This window comes from Triticum dicoccoides, chromosome 1A, assembly GCF_002162155.2.
Source record: "Triticum dicoccoides isolate Atlit2015 ecotype Zavitan chromosome 1A, WEW_v2.0, whole genome shotgun sequence".
Taxonomy (NCBI): domain Eukaryota; kingdom Viridiplantae; phylum Streptophyta; class Magnoliopsida; order Poales; family Poaceae; genus Triticum; species Triticum dicoccoides.
The window spans coordinates 566,963,515-566,978,502 of NC_041380.1; the positions used below are offsets into that span (position 1 = coordinate 566,963,515).

The window sequence follows — 14,988 nt, forward strand, 5'->3', positions numbered from 1 at the left end:
GCAAAGCTTGTTTGTGCCCAAAGGGCTAATGTAACCCTAGCTACATAATTCTAAAGGTTACATGATTTCCGTTGTCTTCTCACTTCACACCCTCTTCTTACAATCTTCTCTTCTCCCTACTACAAACTCTGCTACTCGGAGATCCAACGAGGACAAGCAGCTTACATTGCAAATATCTAACCCCAAATAATAAGTTGCAGAAATTCTTAGGCACGTGTCATGACTAGACAAGGTTGTAAGCAATATGCCAATGCAAATACATTAGAGATTTTATGTTGGGTTCCTTTTTTCATGACCTACGTTTCGGGATCCACTATCATGACAAAGGCAAAAACATTATGTTGGGTTAGCTGGGGGGGTTCCTAGGATGATGATACATGATAGGTTTGTTATTGATTGAGAGTCATGAAATTTGGGGTGTCAAAGAGCAAATTCAATGCAATGGGACGAGTGATGTGGTCAAGGGTTGGTGTAGGAAGAAACGGAAGATGAGATCCCTTTCCCTAGCACCTTATAAAACATACCAGGGAGAAAAAAAGTACATTTCTTTAAATGGATGGGTCAAGGCTATGTGGGTTCTTGCAGGAGCAATTTTTAGGCGCGAGTTGTTTTCTCTTTCTTTTTTTCCCGTGTTGGTTTTCATCAGGGTTTTTGTGGGGTTTACGGTTTTTGGTGTTTCTTTAGAGGTTATCTTTGGTCTTCTCATTCTCTCCTTTTTTCTTCGTTGTTTATTTCTTTTCTTTCGGTTTTGTGTGTTGGTTTTCTGCGTTCCTTAACATTTTTCTGTTTTTTCAGCATATGTCTAATTTTGTTCACACACATTGTCCATTTATCCTATAAATTAGGAACATATTTTTATACACGTTTAGCATTTTTAAAAGCATGATTAACAATTTTTATCAAAATTATGTTTTGATGCCTAATTTTTATCATACACATTCTTCGTTTTTGTATACATCTCAGTCATTTTTTATACATGTTTAACAATTTTTAAATACATTAATAGCATTTTAAAAACATTGTTTTCAATATTTTTTAATACCTGTTAAACATTTTTCAAATACACATGTAACATTCTTTTTGAATGATAAGAAAACTTTTTTAAAACTGTGAGAACACTTTTTGAATGATAAGAAATTTCTTAAAATGGATGGGTCAAGACCATGTTTGGAGAGAAAACATATGATATACCTGATTTTTTGAGACAAATATGATATACTTGATGATTATAGCCCACAGGAGACAGGCTGGCCCATTACCTCAGCTATGGCCTATGGACCAGCCTTTTATCTACAGGAAATAAAAAAGGTCAAGAAGGCCATGGATTACCACTTGGGCTTCTGTGATGGGGATCTTGGCACAAATCACTAGCCCAATGCCGCGCAATCTGGACCGTCCAATCCAGGGCCAGAAACTTTTAAAACCCCGTGCTCTAGGGTTCATTCCTCCGCGCCGCCACCTCCTCCCGCTTCCTACCACCATCTTCCCCGGCCACCGGCGGCGGCGACAATGGTGCAGGGACGCCAGGGCCAGCGCGTCAGGCTCTACGTGCGGGGCACCATCCTGGGCTACAAGAGGTGACCGGCCATCTCCCTTCTCCGTTTCTCGACCCGTGCTGTCGTTCAGAAGTTTCTCACCTGGTTTTGCGGCGGCGCAGGTCCAAGTCGAACCAGTACGAGAGCACGTCGCTGCTGCAGGTGGAGGGGGTGAACACCAAGGAGGACGTGTCGTACTACGCCGGCAAGCGCATCGCCTACGTCTACAAGGCCAAGACCAAGAGCAGCGGCACCGCCGTCCGCTGCATCTGGGGCAAGGTCACGCGCCCCCACGGCAACTCCGGCGTCGTGCGCGCGCAGTTCCGCTCCAACCTCCCCGCCACCTCCATGGTGAGTCCCCCGCTCGCTTGCGTCTTCCCACATCATCGTGATCTGTCGTGCCCTTTGCTGATGTATCTGTTGTCCGGTGATTCTTGTTCTGCAGGGCAAGAAGGTCCGCGTCTTCATGTACCCCAGCAGCACCTGAAGGTAGAATGTGTCCTGATACTAATTCTTCAGTGGCTTATGCACGTATAATGTGTGTTTGTTGTCCATTTAGATACCTACGACCATGGCCTAATTTGTTATCTCAGATTATGGAAATGATTTCATCTTAGACTGTTATACGTTTTGATTGCTGTGTGCAATGCATTCAAGGGCCCCATGCCATTTGAGGGAAGCTCTTTCAGTAGCTTCGAAATACCTGCAGGTTCTCTGCGGGGTGCTCGGAAGTTGGGGCCCTAGATAAAATGCAGTGGTCTCATAGTACGAGGATGTGCTTTGGTCGATGAGTTTCTCACGGACCAGTTTCTCGCAGCCTTGCCTCCAAAGACCCCAATACTTGTTCAATCATAACCCTTATAATCGTGGCATGGAAAGTTAGCATGTTGTGAGTGGTGAGATTTGTTTGCTGTACTATTCTGTATACATTTCTAGTATCATTTACTCCAATCTGCGTTTTTGTTTGATATCGGTAGCTCTTGGTGATGTATTAGTCTCTGGAGTATTCAACCTGTCTTTGTTTCCCTTGTGAACTTGATGGATGTACTGAACCAGATAACCCTGTTGGTTCCCCCATCAGTGTTTCCAAGGCATCAGAGTTGGTAAATATTGTGAAATCAGTTCATGCATAGTCAACCTTAGAATTCGAGGCATGAACTATTTCTGTTTTTGCATCTGATTGTTGTGCACGTTCAAGGGCCCCATGCCAATTGAGGGAAGGTCTTTTTGCTAGCTTCGAAATACCTGCAGGTTCTCTGTGGGGTGCTCGGAAGTTGGGGCCCGATATAAAGTGCAGTGGTTTCATAGTACGAGGATGTGCTTTGGTTGATGAGTTACTCGTCGACCAATTCTTCACAGCCTTGCCTCCAATGACCTCCATATTTGTTATTTCTTGTTAGTGTATCACTCGCAGTAAGATTGATTTGCTTGTTGTACCATTGTATACTTATGTTGTTTAGGTATTTGAGATGTTTTATTCCTTGCATTGGATTGCATATTGTTCCCTTAACTCTAGAATCCAGAAATAGGGATTATGAGCTAGACGGGCTTTTGGATCGTTGCCTTAATACAATGTATTTAAGATCACAGCGTGTTTTATCTTTACTTGCTACCTGTGTTTTATGTTTCAATGATATCACTATGTAGTTTCTTTTCCTGAAAGTTCCAATCCTTGTTTACAAGCATCACATGCCCAGAAATGTGAGAACTCACATGTGCTTCTCTTTCTCTTTGCAGGCTATGTTGCCTATTCTATTTAGTTGTAGCTGGCTTTGTGGATGTCTGTTATCAGTTTGATGACAGGTTTATAACCAAAGATTTTGTCGGTGATTTTGGAAGAGTTTAGTTACAGACTGTTTTCTCAACCCTTTGTTTGATGAGCTTAGTTGAGTGTCTTCTGTCCTGAATCTCGATGTCTATTACTCCTTGGGCCATGGTCTGTTGTACAAGACATGGTCAGTTTTTGGACGCACCGTTAACCGATTTTATCATCAAACTTCTCAAGTTTTCTTGTGTCACTAGGCAAGCTTGCATAGCTGCAAGCATGCAATAACTAGTTTTTCGCCCAGTTGATCCTGAAAGCAGCATATTTCTGGCCATCGTGATGAATCTAAGAAGGCCCGACTAAACAGTCACATGTAATGTAAGGTTGCACAATTAGTTTATGATATTGTTCATGTATACTTTGGTCTAGATTCGTGATTTGGTGGTACTCATCAGATGGATGATTGGTGCCACTATCCCACTGCCCCGCTCTCACTCATGAGCAGATCTATAGCTACAAGCTAACCACCATCCATATCCTTATCATAATACCCTATCCAGCAACAATGCGAGTAGATAGCTGTAAACTATGGCAAGCACAGTGTTTAGCTATAAACTAGCCTAGTGACACCAAGTAAACAATCTCATATACATGTATTTGCAGATTCAATGCCCAATAGACATAAATAATACAGATGGAGAACATCACTGCAAATGGCATTAGATATAGATGCAGGAACGTTCACTAAAAGAAATTAGAGAAATTAAGATCTTCTCCCGAGAGACATAAGTGAGCCGAAGATACCGGCAAGTACACCAACAGCGGAGAAGACAGTAACGATGATCCTCAAGTTCTTGTAAACGAAGGCGTGCAACTTGGTCTGCGTTCGCCTCTTCACCCGGTAATTCTCAATCTCTTCCATGATGCGGATATAGCTGGATCCGAGAGGTAGACCCTGAAGGCTGGTGAAGAGGTCGAGCGCCTCTTTGTTGGTGAGCCCTCCTCCTCCCTGGAGGAGACGCTTCCTTCGTAGCTCGTGCACGTCCTCCTCCCGGTCCACCAACATGGCAAAGAGGAGGAGGTATGAGCTAACAACGGACTCCTTGTCGTCGACCGCTTGGAAGTTTGGGGTGGTGCATACCTCGAAGGCCGCCATGTTGACGAGCCAGCTCGCGCGCGCATGGTCCAGGGACAATGGCGGCAGGGAGATCTCGGCGAAGAGGACCCGCTTGTTCTTGACGCCCATCTCTATGAGCTTGCTGGTCTTGTTGGCTGTCAGCGTGATGCCGATTTCCGCGAGCTCGATGGCTTGGTGTTGCCTCTCCCTACAATGTAGAATCGGAGAAGGCCGAGGAGGTGCGGCGGCTCGTAGCTATCGTCCAAGATCGGAGACCTCTTCTCGGTTAATTTGCGGTCTTGCAGGCCATCTTTCAAGTAAGTGATGAACTCTTCCAAGGGCACTGGCCTGAACTCCATGACGGTCTTGACCACCAGCCACGGGAGCTGGTTCTCGAGGAGCATGATGTCGTGGAAGATATCGCTATCGTTGCCGTCGAAGTAGCTGCGCAGCGACGGATCCATCTCGGAGCCACCACTGGTGCACGTGAGCATGTATTGCACCAGGAAGCACGCATCGTAGAACATCATGGGCAGGAAGTCATCGTCGCCGATACCTGCCACCATGTCCTTGTCGTAGAGCCCTCGGGCCTCGCCGGCGACCGAGGCCACCGCGGCGTACATCTCTTGGACGGAGCGCCCCGACTCCATGATGCAGTGGTTGGCGGCCACGTGCTTCACCTTCTCCGCGGGTTTGAGGCGGTCCTTCCCATGGTGGTAAGGCCCGACGGCCACCGTCGCCGGGGCGGTGTAGGAGCCTTTGAGACGTTTAATGCTTGCAGGGTACCTATGGATCTTCATGTCCCTCATGTCGATGTCGACCTTGAATTCATGTGTTGCTTCTGTGAATACTTGGATCGGGTCGTGGATCTCCATTTCCATCTTGTATTGTGCTTCTTCTTCTTCCTCATCATTATCTTCTTCGTCGTCTTCTTCTTGGATGGCTAAATTTGGTGCTATGGCTGCCGCATGCTGAACCTGCTGCAGCTGCCCTCCGCTAGAGCTGCTAGGAACATGTGTTTGGAAGCACATTGCAGAATCGGCAGGGTAGCCAGGAATCCACAAAGGTTCCATGGACCAGTCGGCCGGAAAGCCGCAGGGTGGCCATGCAGCAGCTGGTGGTTCCATGCTCCTCCCTGTCAAATCGGCCATGAACGTCGCAAAGCACCTGTGAAGAGATCATAGAGAAGAGTGAAAAAAATTCTATGAAGAGATTATAGAGGAAATTTAGGTAGCATCGATCAGGGTACATGCCTAGTATCAGTGCATGAATGGGAGAAACGAAAACCGATGGCCTAGCGGGAAGCAGAGAGACGGTAAAAGACAAGGACTGAAGAAGAAGAAGAAGAAGAAGAAGAAGAAGAAGACTGTCATGGGAGAGGCCTCGCCTGGGAAGAAGAGGCACAGCCTTGTCTCTCCTCTTATAGATGGAGTATTGAGTATTGACCAACCAGCCATGTCCATCTGGCTTTTGTTTTATTCACTCAAGGTTGGCCACATGCCCACATGCACATACAAACATACATATATTTCCACCTGCCACAAGTACCAATGAATTTGACCTCTCACCCGAAGAAGATCACCGCATGTACTGGGTTGCCTCTCGTCTTGTGCATCTCTTGTACTTTTTTTTTATCCCGAGCTCTTTCCGAAGTGTCAATAGATTGTAGTACTACGAGTTTCCAGTCTGAAATTACTTGTCACATAAATAGATGTATCTAGAATTAGAATAAGTCTTAATATATCCATTTCTCTGACAAGTAATTTCGGACGAAGGGAGTAGTTATTTATACACAACCACACCATTCCATGGTGTTGGGAGAAATTTCCATGCTATAGATAGGTCCCTAACAAACAAAGGGTGGTGGACTGAGATGCGATCGAAAGAAATGTCAGACGAGTTCCGTCAAGGGATCACAACAAAGTATCAGTTGTTGCATGTTAAGAGAGCCTACATGCATGTGTACTAAGCATAAGCGCGTGCTAACATTTTACAGTTGATGCCAATTAGTTTTATCCAAATTTATATTAAAATTTATCAACATCTACAATACTAATGTTATATACTATGAAAATTAACTTCATGATGCATCTAATGATATTGATTTCGTATTGTGCATGTTGATGTTTTTTTCTATAAAGTTGATCAAAGTTTATAAAGGTTGACTTTAGACAAATTTTATATGCGGATTAAAAAGAAACGGACGGGGTACTGTGGCATAAAAATACAGTGAAAATGGGCTTCATATCCACAAAGAAAATAAAAATAGAACTATAGAAAGAAAAAAAATAGAAACTAAAATTATAGAGAATCTTACTAGAGTAGATAACCCTAAAAAATTAAGGATTGCCTGTAAACTGGTTTTAGCGACTCCCATTATGAGAAGGGATAAGTATATTTCGTCCCTCAACTATTTCGAAAGTTTTTAAATGATCCCTCAATTTTAAAATCAGCAAATACTAATCCCTCAACTTTCAAAATCAGATAAGTTTAGTCTTTCGTACCGTTTAGAATGGTTTGATGCTGACGTGGACATGATTTTAACTAAAACTAGACATGTCACGTAAGTTTGACCGCCATGTCACACAGGTTTGACCGCAGTATCCACAAACTCACCGTGGCCACTATCATCGAGCCAGTGCTCCTGTAGCCTGTAGGAACTCGCGGCAACGTACGGGTGCCGGCCGGAGGGCGTTGTGCTGCAGCAGCAGCACCTCCTCGGCAGCTCGTCAGGAGGCGCCGGCTGGGCTCAGGCGTGCTCTACGAGATTATTATTTTTTGAACATCGTGCTCTACGAGATTGCATATGGGTATGTACGCACGGAAGCTGGCTTGGGTTCCACCCAGAAGACAATACACACGTACTCTCTTCGGTCCTTTTTACTCTACATATTAGAATTTTCTGAAGTCAAACTTCACAAAGTTTGACTGTTTTTATATGAAAAAACATCAACATCTATCATGCTAAAGTTATATAATATGAAACTTGAAGTCATGACACATCTAATGGTATTAATTTCAGATTATGAATGTTGACATTTTTTTCTACAAAACTGGTCAAATTTTACGAGACTTGACTTCAGTCAAATCTTATATGCGAACTAAAAAAGATCGGAGGAAGTACAATAGAGCTACTGGACCGATTAACAGGAGACTAGCTAGCTACGTACCAGATGGATTTCCGCCGGACTGGAAAACGCCTTGACTCTCAGTCTCACCCGGAGAGGAGCTCGTGCCTCCGCCGCGTACAACAGGAGCTTGAGAAACACCTCGCCATGTCCTTGAGCAACCTGGATCGACAGTGTGCACGGAGACGGGCTACCGAAGTCGAGCCTGGACGCGGGTTCATCCGCATCAGCCGGTAGGGCCATGCACGAGGTTGCCCATGGACATCCGTCGCTCGCCCCAGGACCAGGACGCACTGGTGACCCTCGAGTAGCGACGGCCACAAACTGCAACACTTCTTCTTTTAGCCTGCTGCGCAAAACTGCTCATCAGAGGCACCAGCACGTTGGGCGGGCTGCTGGGCATGGCCTCGGTGTCAAAGAAGGGCAAGGCGTAGACTTGCTGTGCGGTCCTCGACGCCACCGTCCGAAAAATACAGCAGGCGCACGACATGTGTTTGATAAAATGCAAGAAAAACCATGCCACGTCGTCAACAAAACCATTCAAAACGTTATGAGGGACTAAACATATTCGGTTTGAGAAGTTAAGGGATTAAGGTTTGCTAGTTTTGATGTTGAAGAATCATTTCTATACTTTAAAAAAAATTAAGGAATGAAAAATATACGTATCCCTTACGAGAATCGGCTGGAGTTGCTCTTACCGACCCTCGGTTTCCCTCTAGTGCATTCACCAGCAACAACATTTTCTATTTTTCTTCGCCAGATTGGTAGACAAGCTTGTTGACACCGCATTTCGTTTATTTAGCTTCCTATAAACATGAATGCTTGTCCTACAAATGGTGACAGATCAACATGCGGTACAGTACAAAACAAACGAGCGTGACCTTCGACCTGTCTAGTACACAATTTCTGACCTGCCCTGCCTACTACAGTAGTACGCAATTTCTTGCTTTTTTTTCTGCTGCAGATTTGTCATCAGTCGTATGCATGCGCGTCCGTCCGGCCGTACGATAAACAAGTGGATGCGGTCAAATACAAGTAATACCAGATGCTGACGGGGATATGGACATCAACGAAGTGAACTGGACATGCACGTCGACAAGGTGTGGCATGTTGAGCATAATTGTGTGGATGGTATAAGAGCATCTCGTTGGCCCCCAGGGGCTAAATATCGCCCCTGGGGCGCACCGGCGCTAAACCGCGCACTGAGGGCGTGATGCCTTTCAGTCGCGGCGCCCACGTTTTTTTGAGAAAATCAAATACGGCGCAAACACGGCTTAAATTTATCACAAACATCGGCGAGTTCGTTCAAATTTAAACATATTTTACAAAAAAGAAAAAACTAGCACGGGCTGCCCCCACCGTCTCCATCGCCGCTCCTCGCCGTCTACCTCGCCGCTCGCCGCCCGCCGCCCGCCTTTGCAGTTCTACATGCTGAGGAGGCGGTAGAACCGCGTGTAGTCGCCGCCGCCGCCGTCGTCGTCGTCGTCTCCGCCGCCGCCGCCGCCGCCGTCCCTGCTGCATCCCTCCCCCGGTTGGCGCGGAGGGTTGGACGGTCCGGGGGCGTCGTGGTCGTCGCTGTCGAGGACGACGATGCCGTGCTCGTCCTCGCGCCCACGCTTGCGGGCGGCGATCTCCTCCAGGGCCCGAGTCTGTCGGGTCATCTCCGTCCGGAGGTAGTCGTCCCGTGCCCACCGCAGCGCGCAGCTTTGGCATTGATTCGCCGCGGGAAACGAGGCGATGAGGACGACGAAGCGGCGAGAAGGGAGTCGAGTCGCTGACGCGGCTGGCCCGCGGCTCTTCGCGCCAAAAAAGATCCGCCCGGCACCCCCGAGCGACTCCCAGCGCGCCGGGTTCGGATTGGGTCCGCCGTCGCCAATTTCGGCCCGAGCCGGCGAAAACTGGGCCCTTGGGGGCGCGACTGGGCCGATTTTTTGGCGCCGGCGGCCGAAAAAGCGTCTGGGGGCCTTCTTGGGGGTGCAGCTGGAGATGCTCTAAGTAGGAGCAGCACAATTGTGTCGACAAGCCAGCATTCCTGCTTATCTGATGTCTGTTATGAAATTCCCTAAGTGGGCCATTGATGCCATTACCTCACAGATGTCTCACTTCTTTTGGGGCAATATGGGTGATAATCATAAATACCATCTGGCTAGTTGGGGCTTGATTGCTCAGAAAAAAGAATTTGGGGGTCTAGGGGTTCCTAATCTTAGAGAGTATAACATGGCTCTCCTTGCCTCATGAGGGAGGAGATTCTATGATTGTAGGGATAGTGATTGGAAGAAAGTCATTAACTTCAAATATGCTACTGATAAACCCAATCTCTACTGGGGGAAACCTGGGTTAGGCTCTTTTTTTTGGAAAAGCCTAACCTGGGCTCTGGAAGGTGCCAAAACTTTTACTAGTTGGATTCCCGGAAATGGTGTAAACATTGCCTTCTGGCATGGTTCCTGGATTGGGGGATACTCCCTTAAAACCAGATTCTGGGAGCTGTTTGACATTTGCCAACAACAAGGTGCCATTGTTGCCCAGGTATGGGATGGCAATACTTTACAACTGACTTTCAGGAGGTGTGTAGATGATAGCATTATGAAAAAATGGTATGAGCTATGTGAGATAGTTAGTACTTTTACCCCTGGGTCTGTTCCAGATTCTCCTAGATGAAATCTTGAACCTTCTGGGATATATACAGTTAAATCCTTTTGCAAAATGATTAACTTTGGTGGAATATCTTCTGATATTAAAGATGCCATTTGAAAAATTAAAGTTCCACCTAATATTCATGTTTTTCTCTGGGTGGCTTACAACAACAAGTGCTTGACTAGAGATAACCTGGCCAAGAGGAGACATGTGGAAGATCCTACTTGTGTTTTCTGTGGGGAAAATGAATCGATTAATCATCTATTTTTTGAATGTGTGGTAGCCAGTCATATTTGGAATACAATTGCTGAGGGGATGGACATCCCTGTTCCATCTTCCTTTTTGTCTTTGTCTGCTTTGTGGAAAGTGAAAAAGAAAAATAAAGCTATCAATACTGTTACCTCTGCTACCTTGTGGGGCTTATGGCTTCTGTGCAATGATTTTTTGTTTCAGGGGCGAAAATGGCGAAGCATTCGCTGCATCATGGAACTGGTGGGAGGGCTGATGAGACAATGGAAGATTTTGTGCTCCGATGCCCAGGGTGCGCCTCTTCTCCGGTGCTTAAGACTTTTGGATCGGCGAAGAAGGGAACTGCTTAGAATAGCTTGGGAGATATGAAGTTATCTGAACTACCTGAACTTAATCCGCTGCTTTTGGGTGCTTCAGGCGTTGGCCGGATTCATCTATTTTGCCTTGTAATAGGGTAGTTTTCGCTTCGTCCTTCTATGACAGCTACTTTGGTTGTTGCCGAGCGTTGTACATTGTCCTGGTTGTGTTGGTTTCGCCTTTGCTTTTTAATAAAAATTGGGGCAGGGGGGAAACCCCTATCTTTCAAAAAAAAAGAGCAGCAGTTCCGGGTTCGGTGACGCCACACACTCGGTGCCAGATTCATTGATAAATTCGCTCAACTATTTGTGTTTTTTCTTATAGCCTGCCACAAATTTGTTTTTTAATACAAATAATGGTGGTTTTCTTACAGTCAGCTTATAGTCTTCTTATAGTCTTCGAAAGCACACCACCACCAACCCATGTGGTGGGTGGTAGGAGTAGGATGACCATCCCTAGTGGCAGTGGGTCGCCATTGACTCTCTTAGAGAACTCCAAAAACAAACTATACTACTTTTAGTACATCAGTTAGTGAACTGAGTATATTACTAACTGCATGCATTGCGCGAGCCATTCTTTTACCAAGTACTTTAATTTCTTAAAACCAACCACATTCCTCACTTGCCTCATCAAAATAGCCCAAGGAATATATTTTGAATGAAACATAAGATATATTTTGTGATATATGTATATCAAAACTTGACTGTTTTCTTTCAAATTTGTGAATATGTATTATTCTACTTTGGATCCGTTGCAACTTACGGACACATTGCTAATAAGTATATACATTCATATTATCATAGAGTACTGCCTAACACAGCCCAGCGATCGTGGCGGAGCTAACGAGGCACGGGGCGAGGGTGCACACGTGCGCCCAGAGTGCGGCCAAGCTAGAGGAGTGCCGCCGCCTGTGGGAGCCCACAAGCCTGGGGGCCCGCCTCCCGAGTTTGTTGCTCCCTCGTGGCTCGCCAGGTCTTCTTCGGAAGTTTCTAGGGTCTCTTTGGGTCTAGAAAAAATCGTTAAATTTTTTTTGTAGCGTTTGGACTCCATTTGATACCGATTTCCTGAGAAGCAAAAAACAAACAAAAAATAGCAACTGACACTGGACACTAGGTTAATAGGCTAGTCCCAGAAAATAATATATAATTACATATAAAATATTCAAGATTTATATTATAATAGCATGGCACAATCAAAAATTATAAATACGTCGGAGACGTATCACCACCCCTCCCTACATAGCTTCGATCATTCGACACCATCAATGCACACAAGGTCCTCAGCGGTATTCCACCTCAGGGTTGTCTTCATAGTTTTATCTACAAAATTGATCATGTTGAAATGATTAAGCAAATTTATGATGTCCAATTGACATTGGTGTCGAATAAATCATTCGAGGAGGAACATTTAAGGTTCATTGTCGGAGGAGGATGTTGATGAATTTCTTGAGATAGCCATGATTTGGACATGGCGGCTCTTTTGCAGGCGGAGATGGACAGAGCAACAAGTGAAAGCATACAGGTTCTCAACGAGGTGTGTGAGGATTCAACAGCACATGTAGAAGGCCATGGCAACATTATGCATGATTACTTTGCAGAGTGCCCTGTGTATCCCGGGTATCTCTTCGGGAAATACTTCCAAGAAGAGAAATTGGAGCGAAATTCATGCTCATATACACAAAGAGAATAGCACCTATAAGTTGCATTATTTTGGCGTGGAGGTAGAAACATAAAATTTTGAATTAATGCTCACTCAGTTTCTTTTTACTCCAAACATAAATTTGTTTAAAGTTATATTTTGTCCAAATTTATATTTAAAAATATCAATATCTGCAATACTGAAGTTTTTTTTTCAAGAAAAACCTCCAATCTATTCGAATTCATCGAACATCATGACATTCCAAAGAACACAAGCAGCAATAGAAATTACATCCATGTTGGTTGATTACCTAGCGATGACTATAAGCACTGCAGCGAGTTGATGGCTTGCCGCCGTCATCGTTCCTCCCTCACCAGAGCCAGGTAAGCTTTATTGTAGTAGACAGCCGGGAACTCGTCGTGCTAAGGCCCCAAGGGACCAACACACCAGTATAACAACTGTCGCTAATGAAGAGAAGCGTAGATACGATGGATCCAATCTGAAGATACATGAACGTAGACAACCGAAGATTGGATCCATGCAAATCCACCAAAGACAAAAAAAAACATAAAACGGAGCCCTCGCACCGGCTAGGGCCGGAATCCACCGCATCTTCATGGCCGCAAGGCCACATGAGACGAGGCGGATCGGCGCTGGTGTCGGTGGGAGGCGGTGCAACACTATGGGTCTCGCTCGTGGAAGGAGAGGAGGAAAGCGTTTCGCGGGGCCTACAATAGTGAAATTATATGGTATGAAAATTAATTTTACGATGCATCTAATGATATTGCTTTCGTATTGTTAGTGTTGATTAAAATGAAATGGTCGGAGTACCATGGAATAAAAATGGAGTTAAAATGGGCTTCATATCCGCAAAGAAAATATAAATAGAAGAAAATAAAATAGAAACTACAGTTACAGGGAATCTACTACAGTAGAACACCCTAAACAAAATTAAGGATTGCCTGTAAACTGGTTTCTCTCTGGTGCATTCACCAGCAACAACATCTTCTTCGCCGGGTTGATCGACAAGCTTGTTGACACCGCATCTCGTTTATTTAGCTTCCTAAACATAATTGCTTGTCCTAAATAAAAATAATGATAGATCAACACGTGGTACAGTACAAAACAAACGAGCTTGACTTGTCTCTTCGACCTGTCTAGCACACAATTTCTGACTTGACCTGTCTCACGCAGTTTCTTCGGGCTGTCCAATTTCTTGTTTTTTTTTGTTTTACTGCAGATTTGTCATCAGTCGTATGCACGCGCTTCGTCTGTCCGTACGATAAACAAGTGGATGAGGTAAGTACAAATACTGACGGGGATATGGACATCAATGAAGACTGCACTGTGAATTTTTAGCGAAGACCCAGTTCATTGCTGAACTGAAGTGGACATGCACGTCCACAAGGTGTAACATGTCGAGCACAATTGTGTGGATGGTATAAGTAGGAGCAGCAGCTCCGGAGACGCCACACACACTGTTACATTGTGTTCCGGTTCTGACTAGCCGGTCCGGCATAAATCCACTCAACTGTTAGGCTGGCCGGTTGACGCTTATCACTGCCAGCAAATCTAATGGACAACGTGCCATCCCTGCCGACGGTCGCAACGAAACATCTCACCGGTCAAGCAAAAAACCTTGTCGTTATAGCAAAACAAAAACCCGGTGCCAGCAAATCAAATGGACTAGTCGTCCAATTGCAAACGTTGATCGGTGTGGATGCAACCTTTTCGCCGGCCGGTTCCAGCACCGAGGCTCTAATAATTAACGGTTACCTTATTATCTCACATATAAAAAGAAGGGGTAAAAAGGAGCATGTTAAAGTTTGCTCTTTGAGAGGGAGATTTCTCTCACCTGATGGCGACCAACTCTACGCTATGCAGGTGAACAACGCAGCTCAGATTCTTGCTAAGGCGAGCGTGGAATGGACATCAGAGGAGTACTCACACCTAATGGCGACCAACCAAGAGTCATACTTCCACCTCAGCCAGCTCGCGCACCCCTTCCTCCTTAACGCCTCCGTCTCCGGGGGAGGTAGCATCGTCAACATATCCTCCCATGCCGGCTCACTTGGTTTCCCTGGCCTCGCGCTCTATAGTATGGCAAAAGGTACCCTATTGCCCCCTTTTCAATTTTTCGTGATTGTTTACCAAGCAAAGCAAGCCGCTTGGTGTACCCTATTGCCTCTGTTTTCCAAACTTTTGAATTTTAGAAAGTCCAAGAAAATTGTAAAATCTACTTTTGAATACAAATTCATACGCATGAATCTAAATATTCAATCTAAATATCTGTAAGATATCAATAGTCAAAATTTGAAATTATGACTCTATCCTTGTCCCGAGACGACGATGTTCTTAGATGCTATCTAATTAATCTAACTATTTGTAAAGATAATCATACTAAAATTTCAAAAGTTAGAATGTGCTAATTGGAATATACAAAAAAATTGAGAAGTTTTAAATTGAAGGTATTCATAGCTGCAACTCAATCCTTCTTTCAATTCAGACATCAAAATTACATCTCCTTTATATCATTATAATATATCGTCTCGCGTGCATGCAGGA

General features: G+C 45.0%; 1 protein-coding gene and 2 pseudogenes across 1 annotated transcript; 2 read left to right on the forward strand and 1 right to left on the reverse strand.

Moving 5' to 3' along the window:
- The first annotated feature begins 1,425 nt into the window (after positions 1-1,425).
- LOC119291167 (60S ribosomal protein L35a-1-like) lies at positions 1,426-3,539 on the forward strand. The gene is made up of 4 exons (XM_037569879.1): positions 1,426-1,577; positions 1,658-1,886; positions 1,981-2,024; positions 3,273-3,539. Exons 1-3 carry the CDS (start codon positions 1,510-1,512, stop codon positions 2,020-2,022), a joined length of 339 nt encoding a protein of 112 aa, XP_037425776.1. The 5' UTR covers positions 1,426-1,509; the 3' UTR covers positions 2,023-2,024; positions 3,273-3,539.
- Positions 3,540-3,976: 437 nt separating this feature from the next.
- On the reverse strand, positions 3,977-5,570 carry LOC119335464 (annotated as a pseudogene).
- Positions 5,571-12,252: 6,682 nt separating this feature from the next.
- Positions 12,253-14,988, forward strand: part of LOC119355535 — a 5,687-nt pseudogene continuing 2,951 nt past the window's right edge.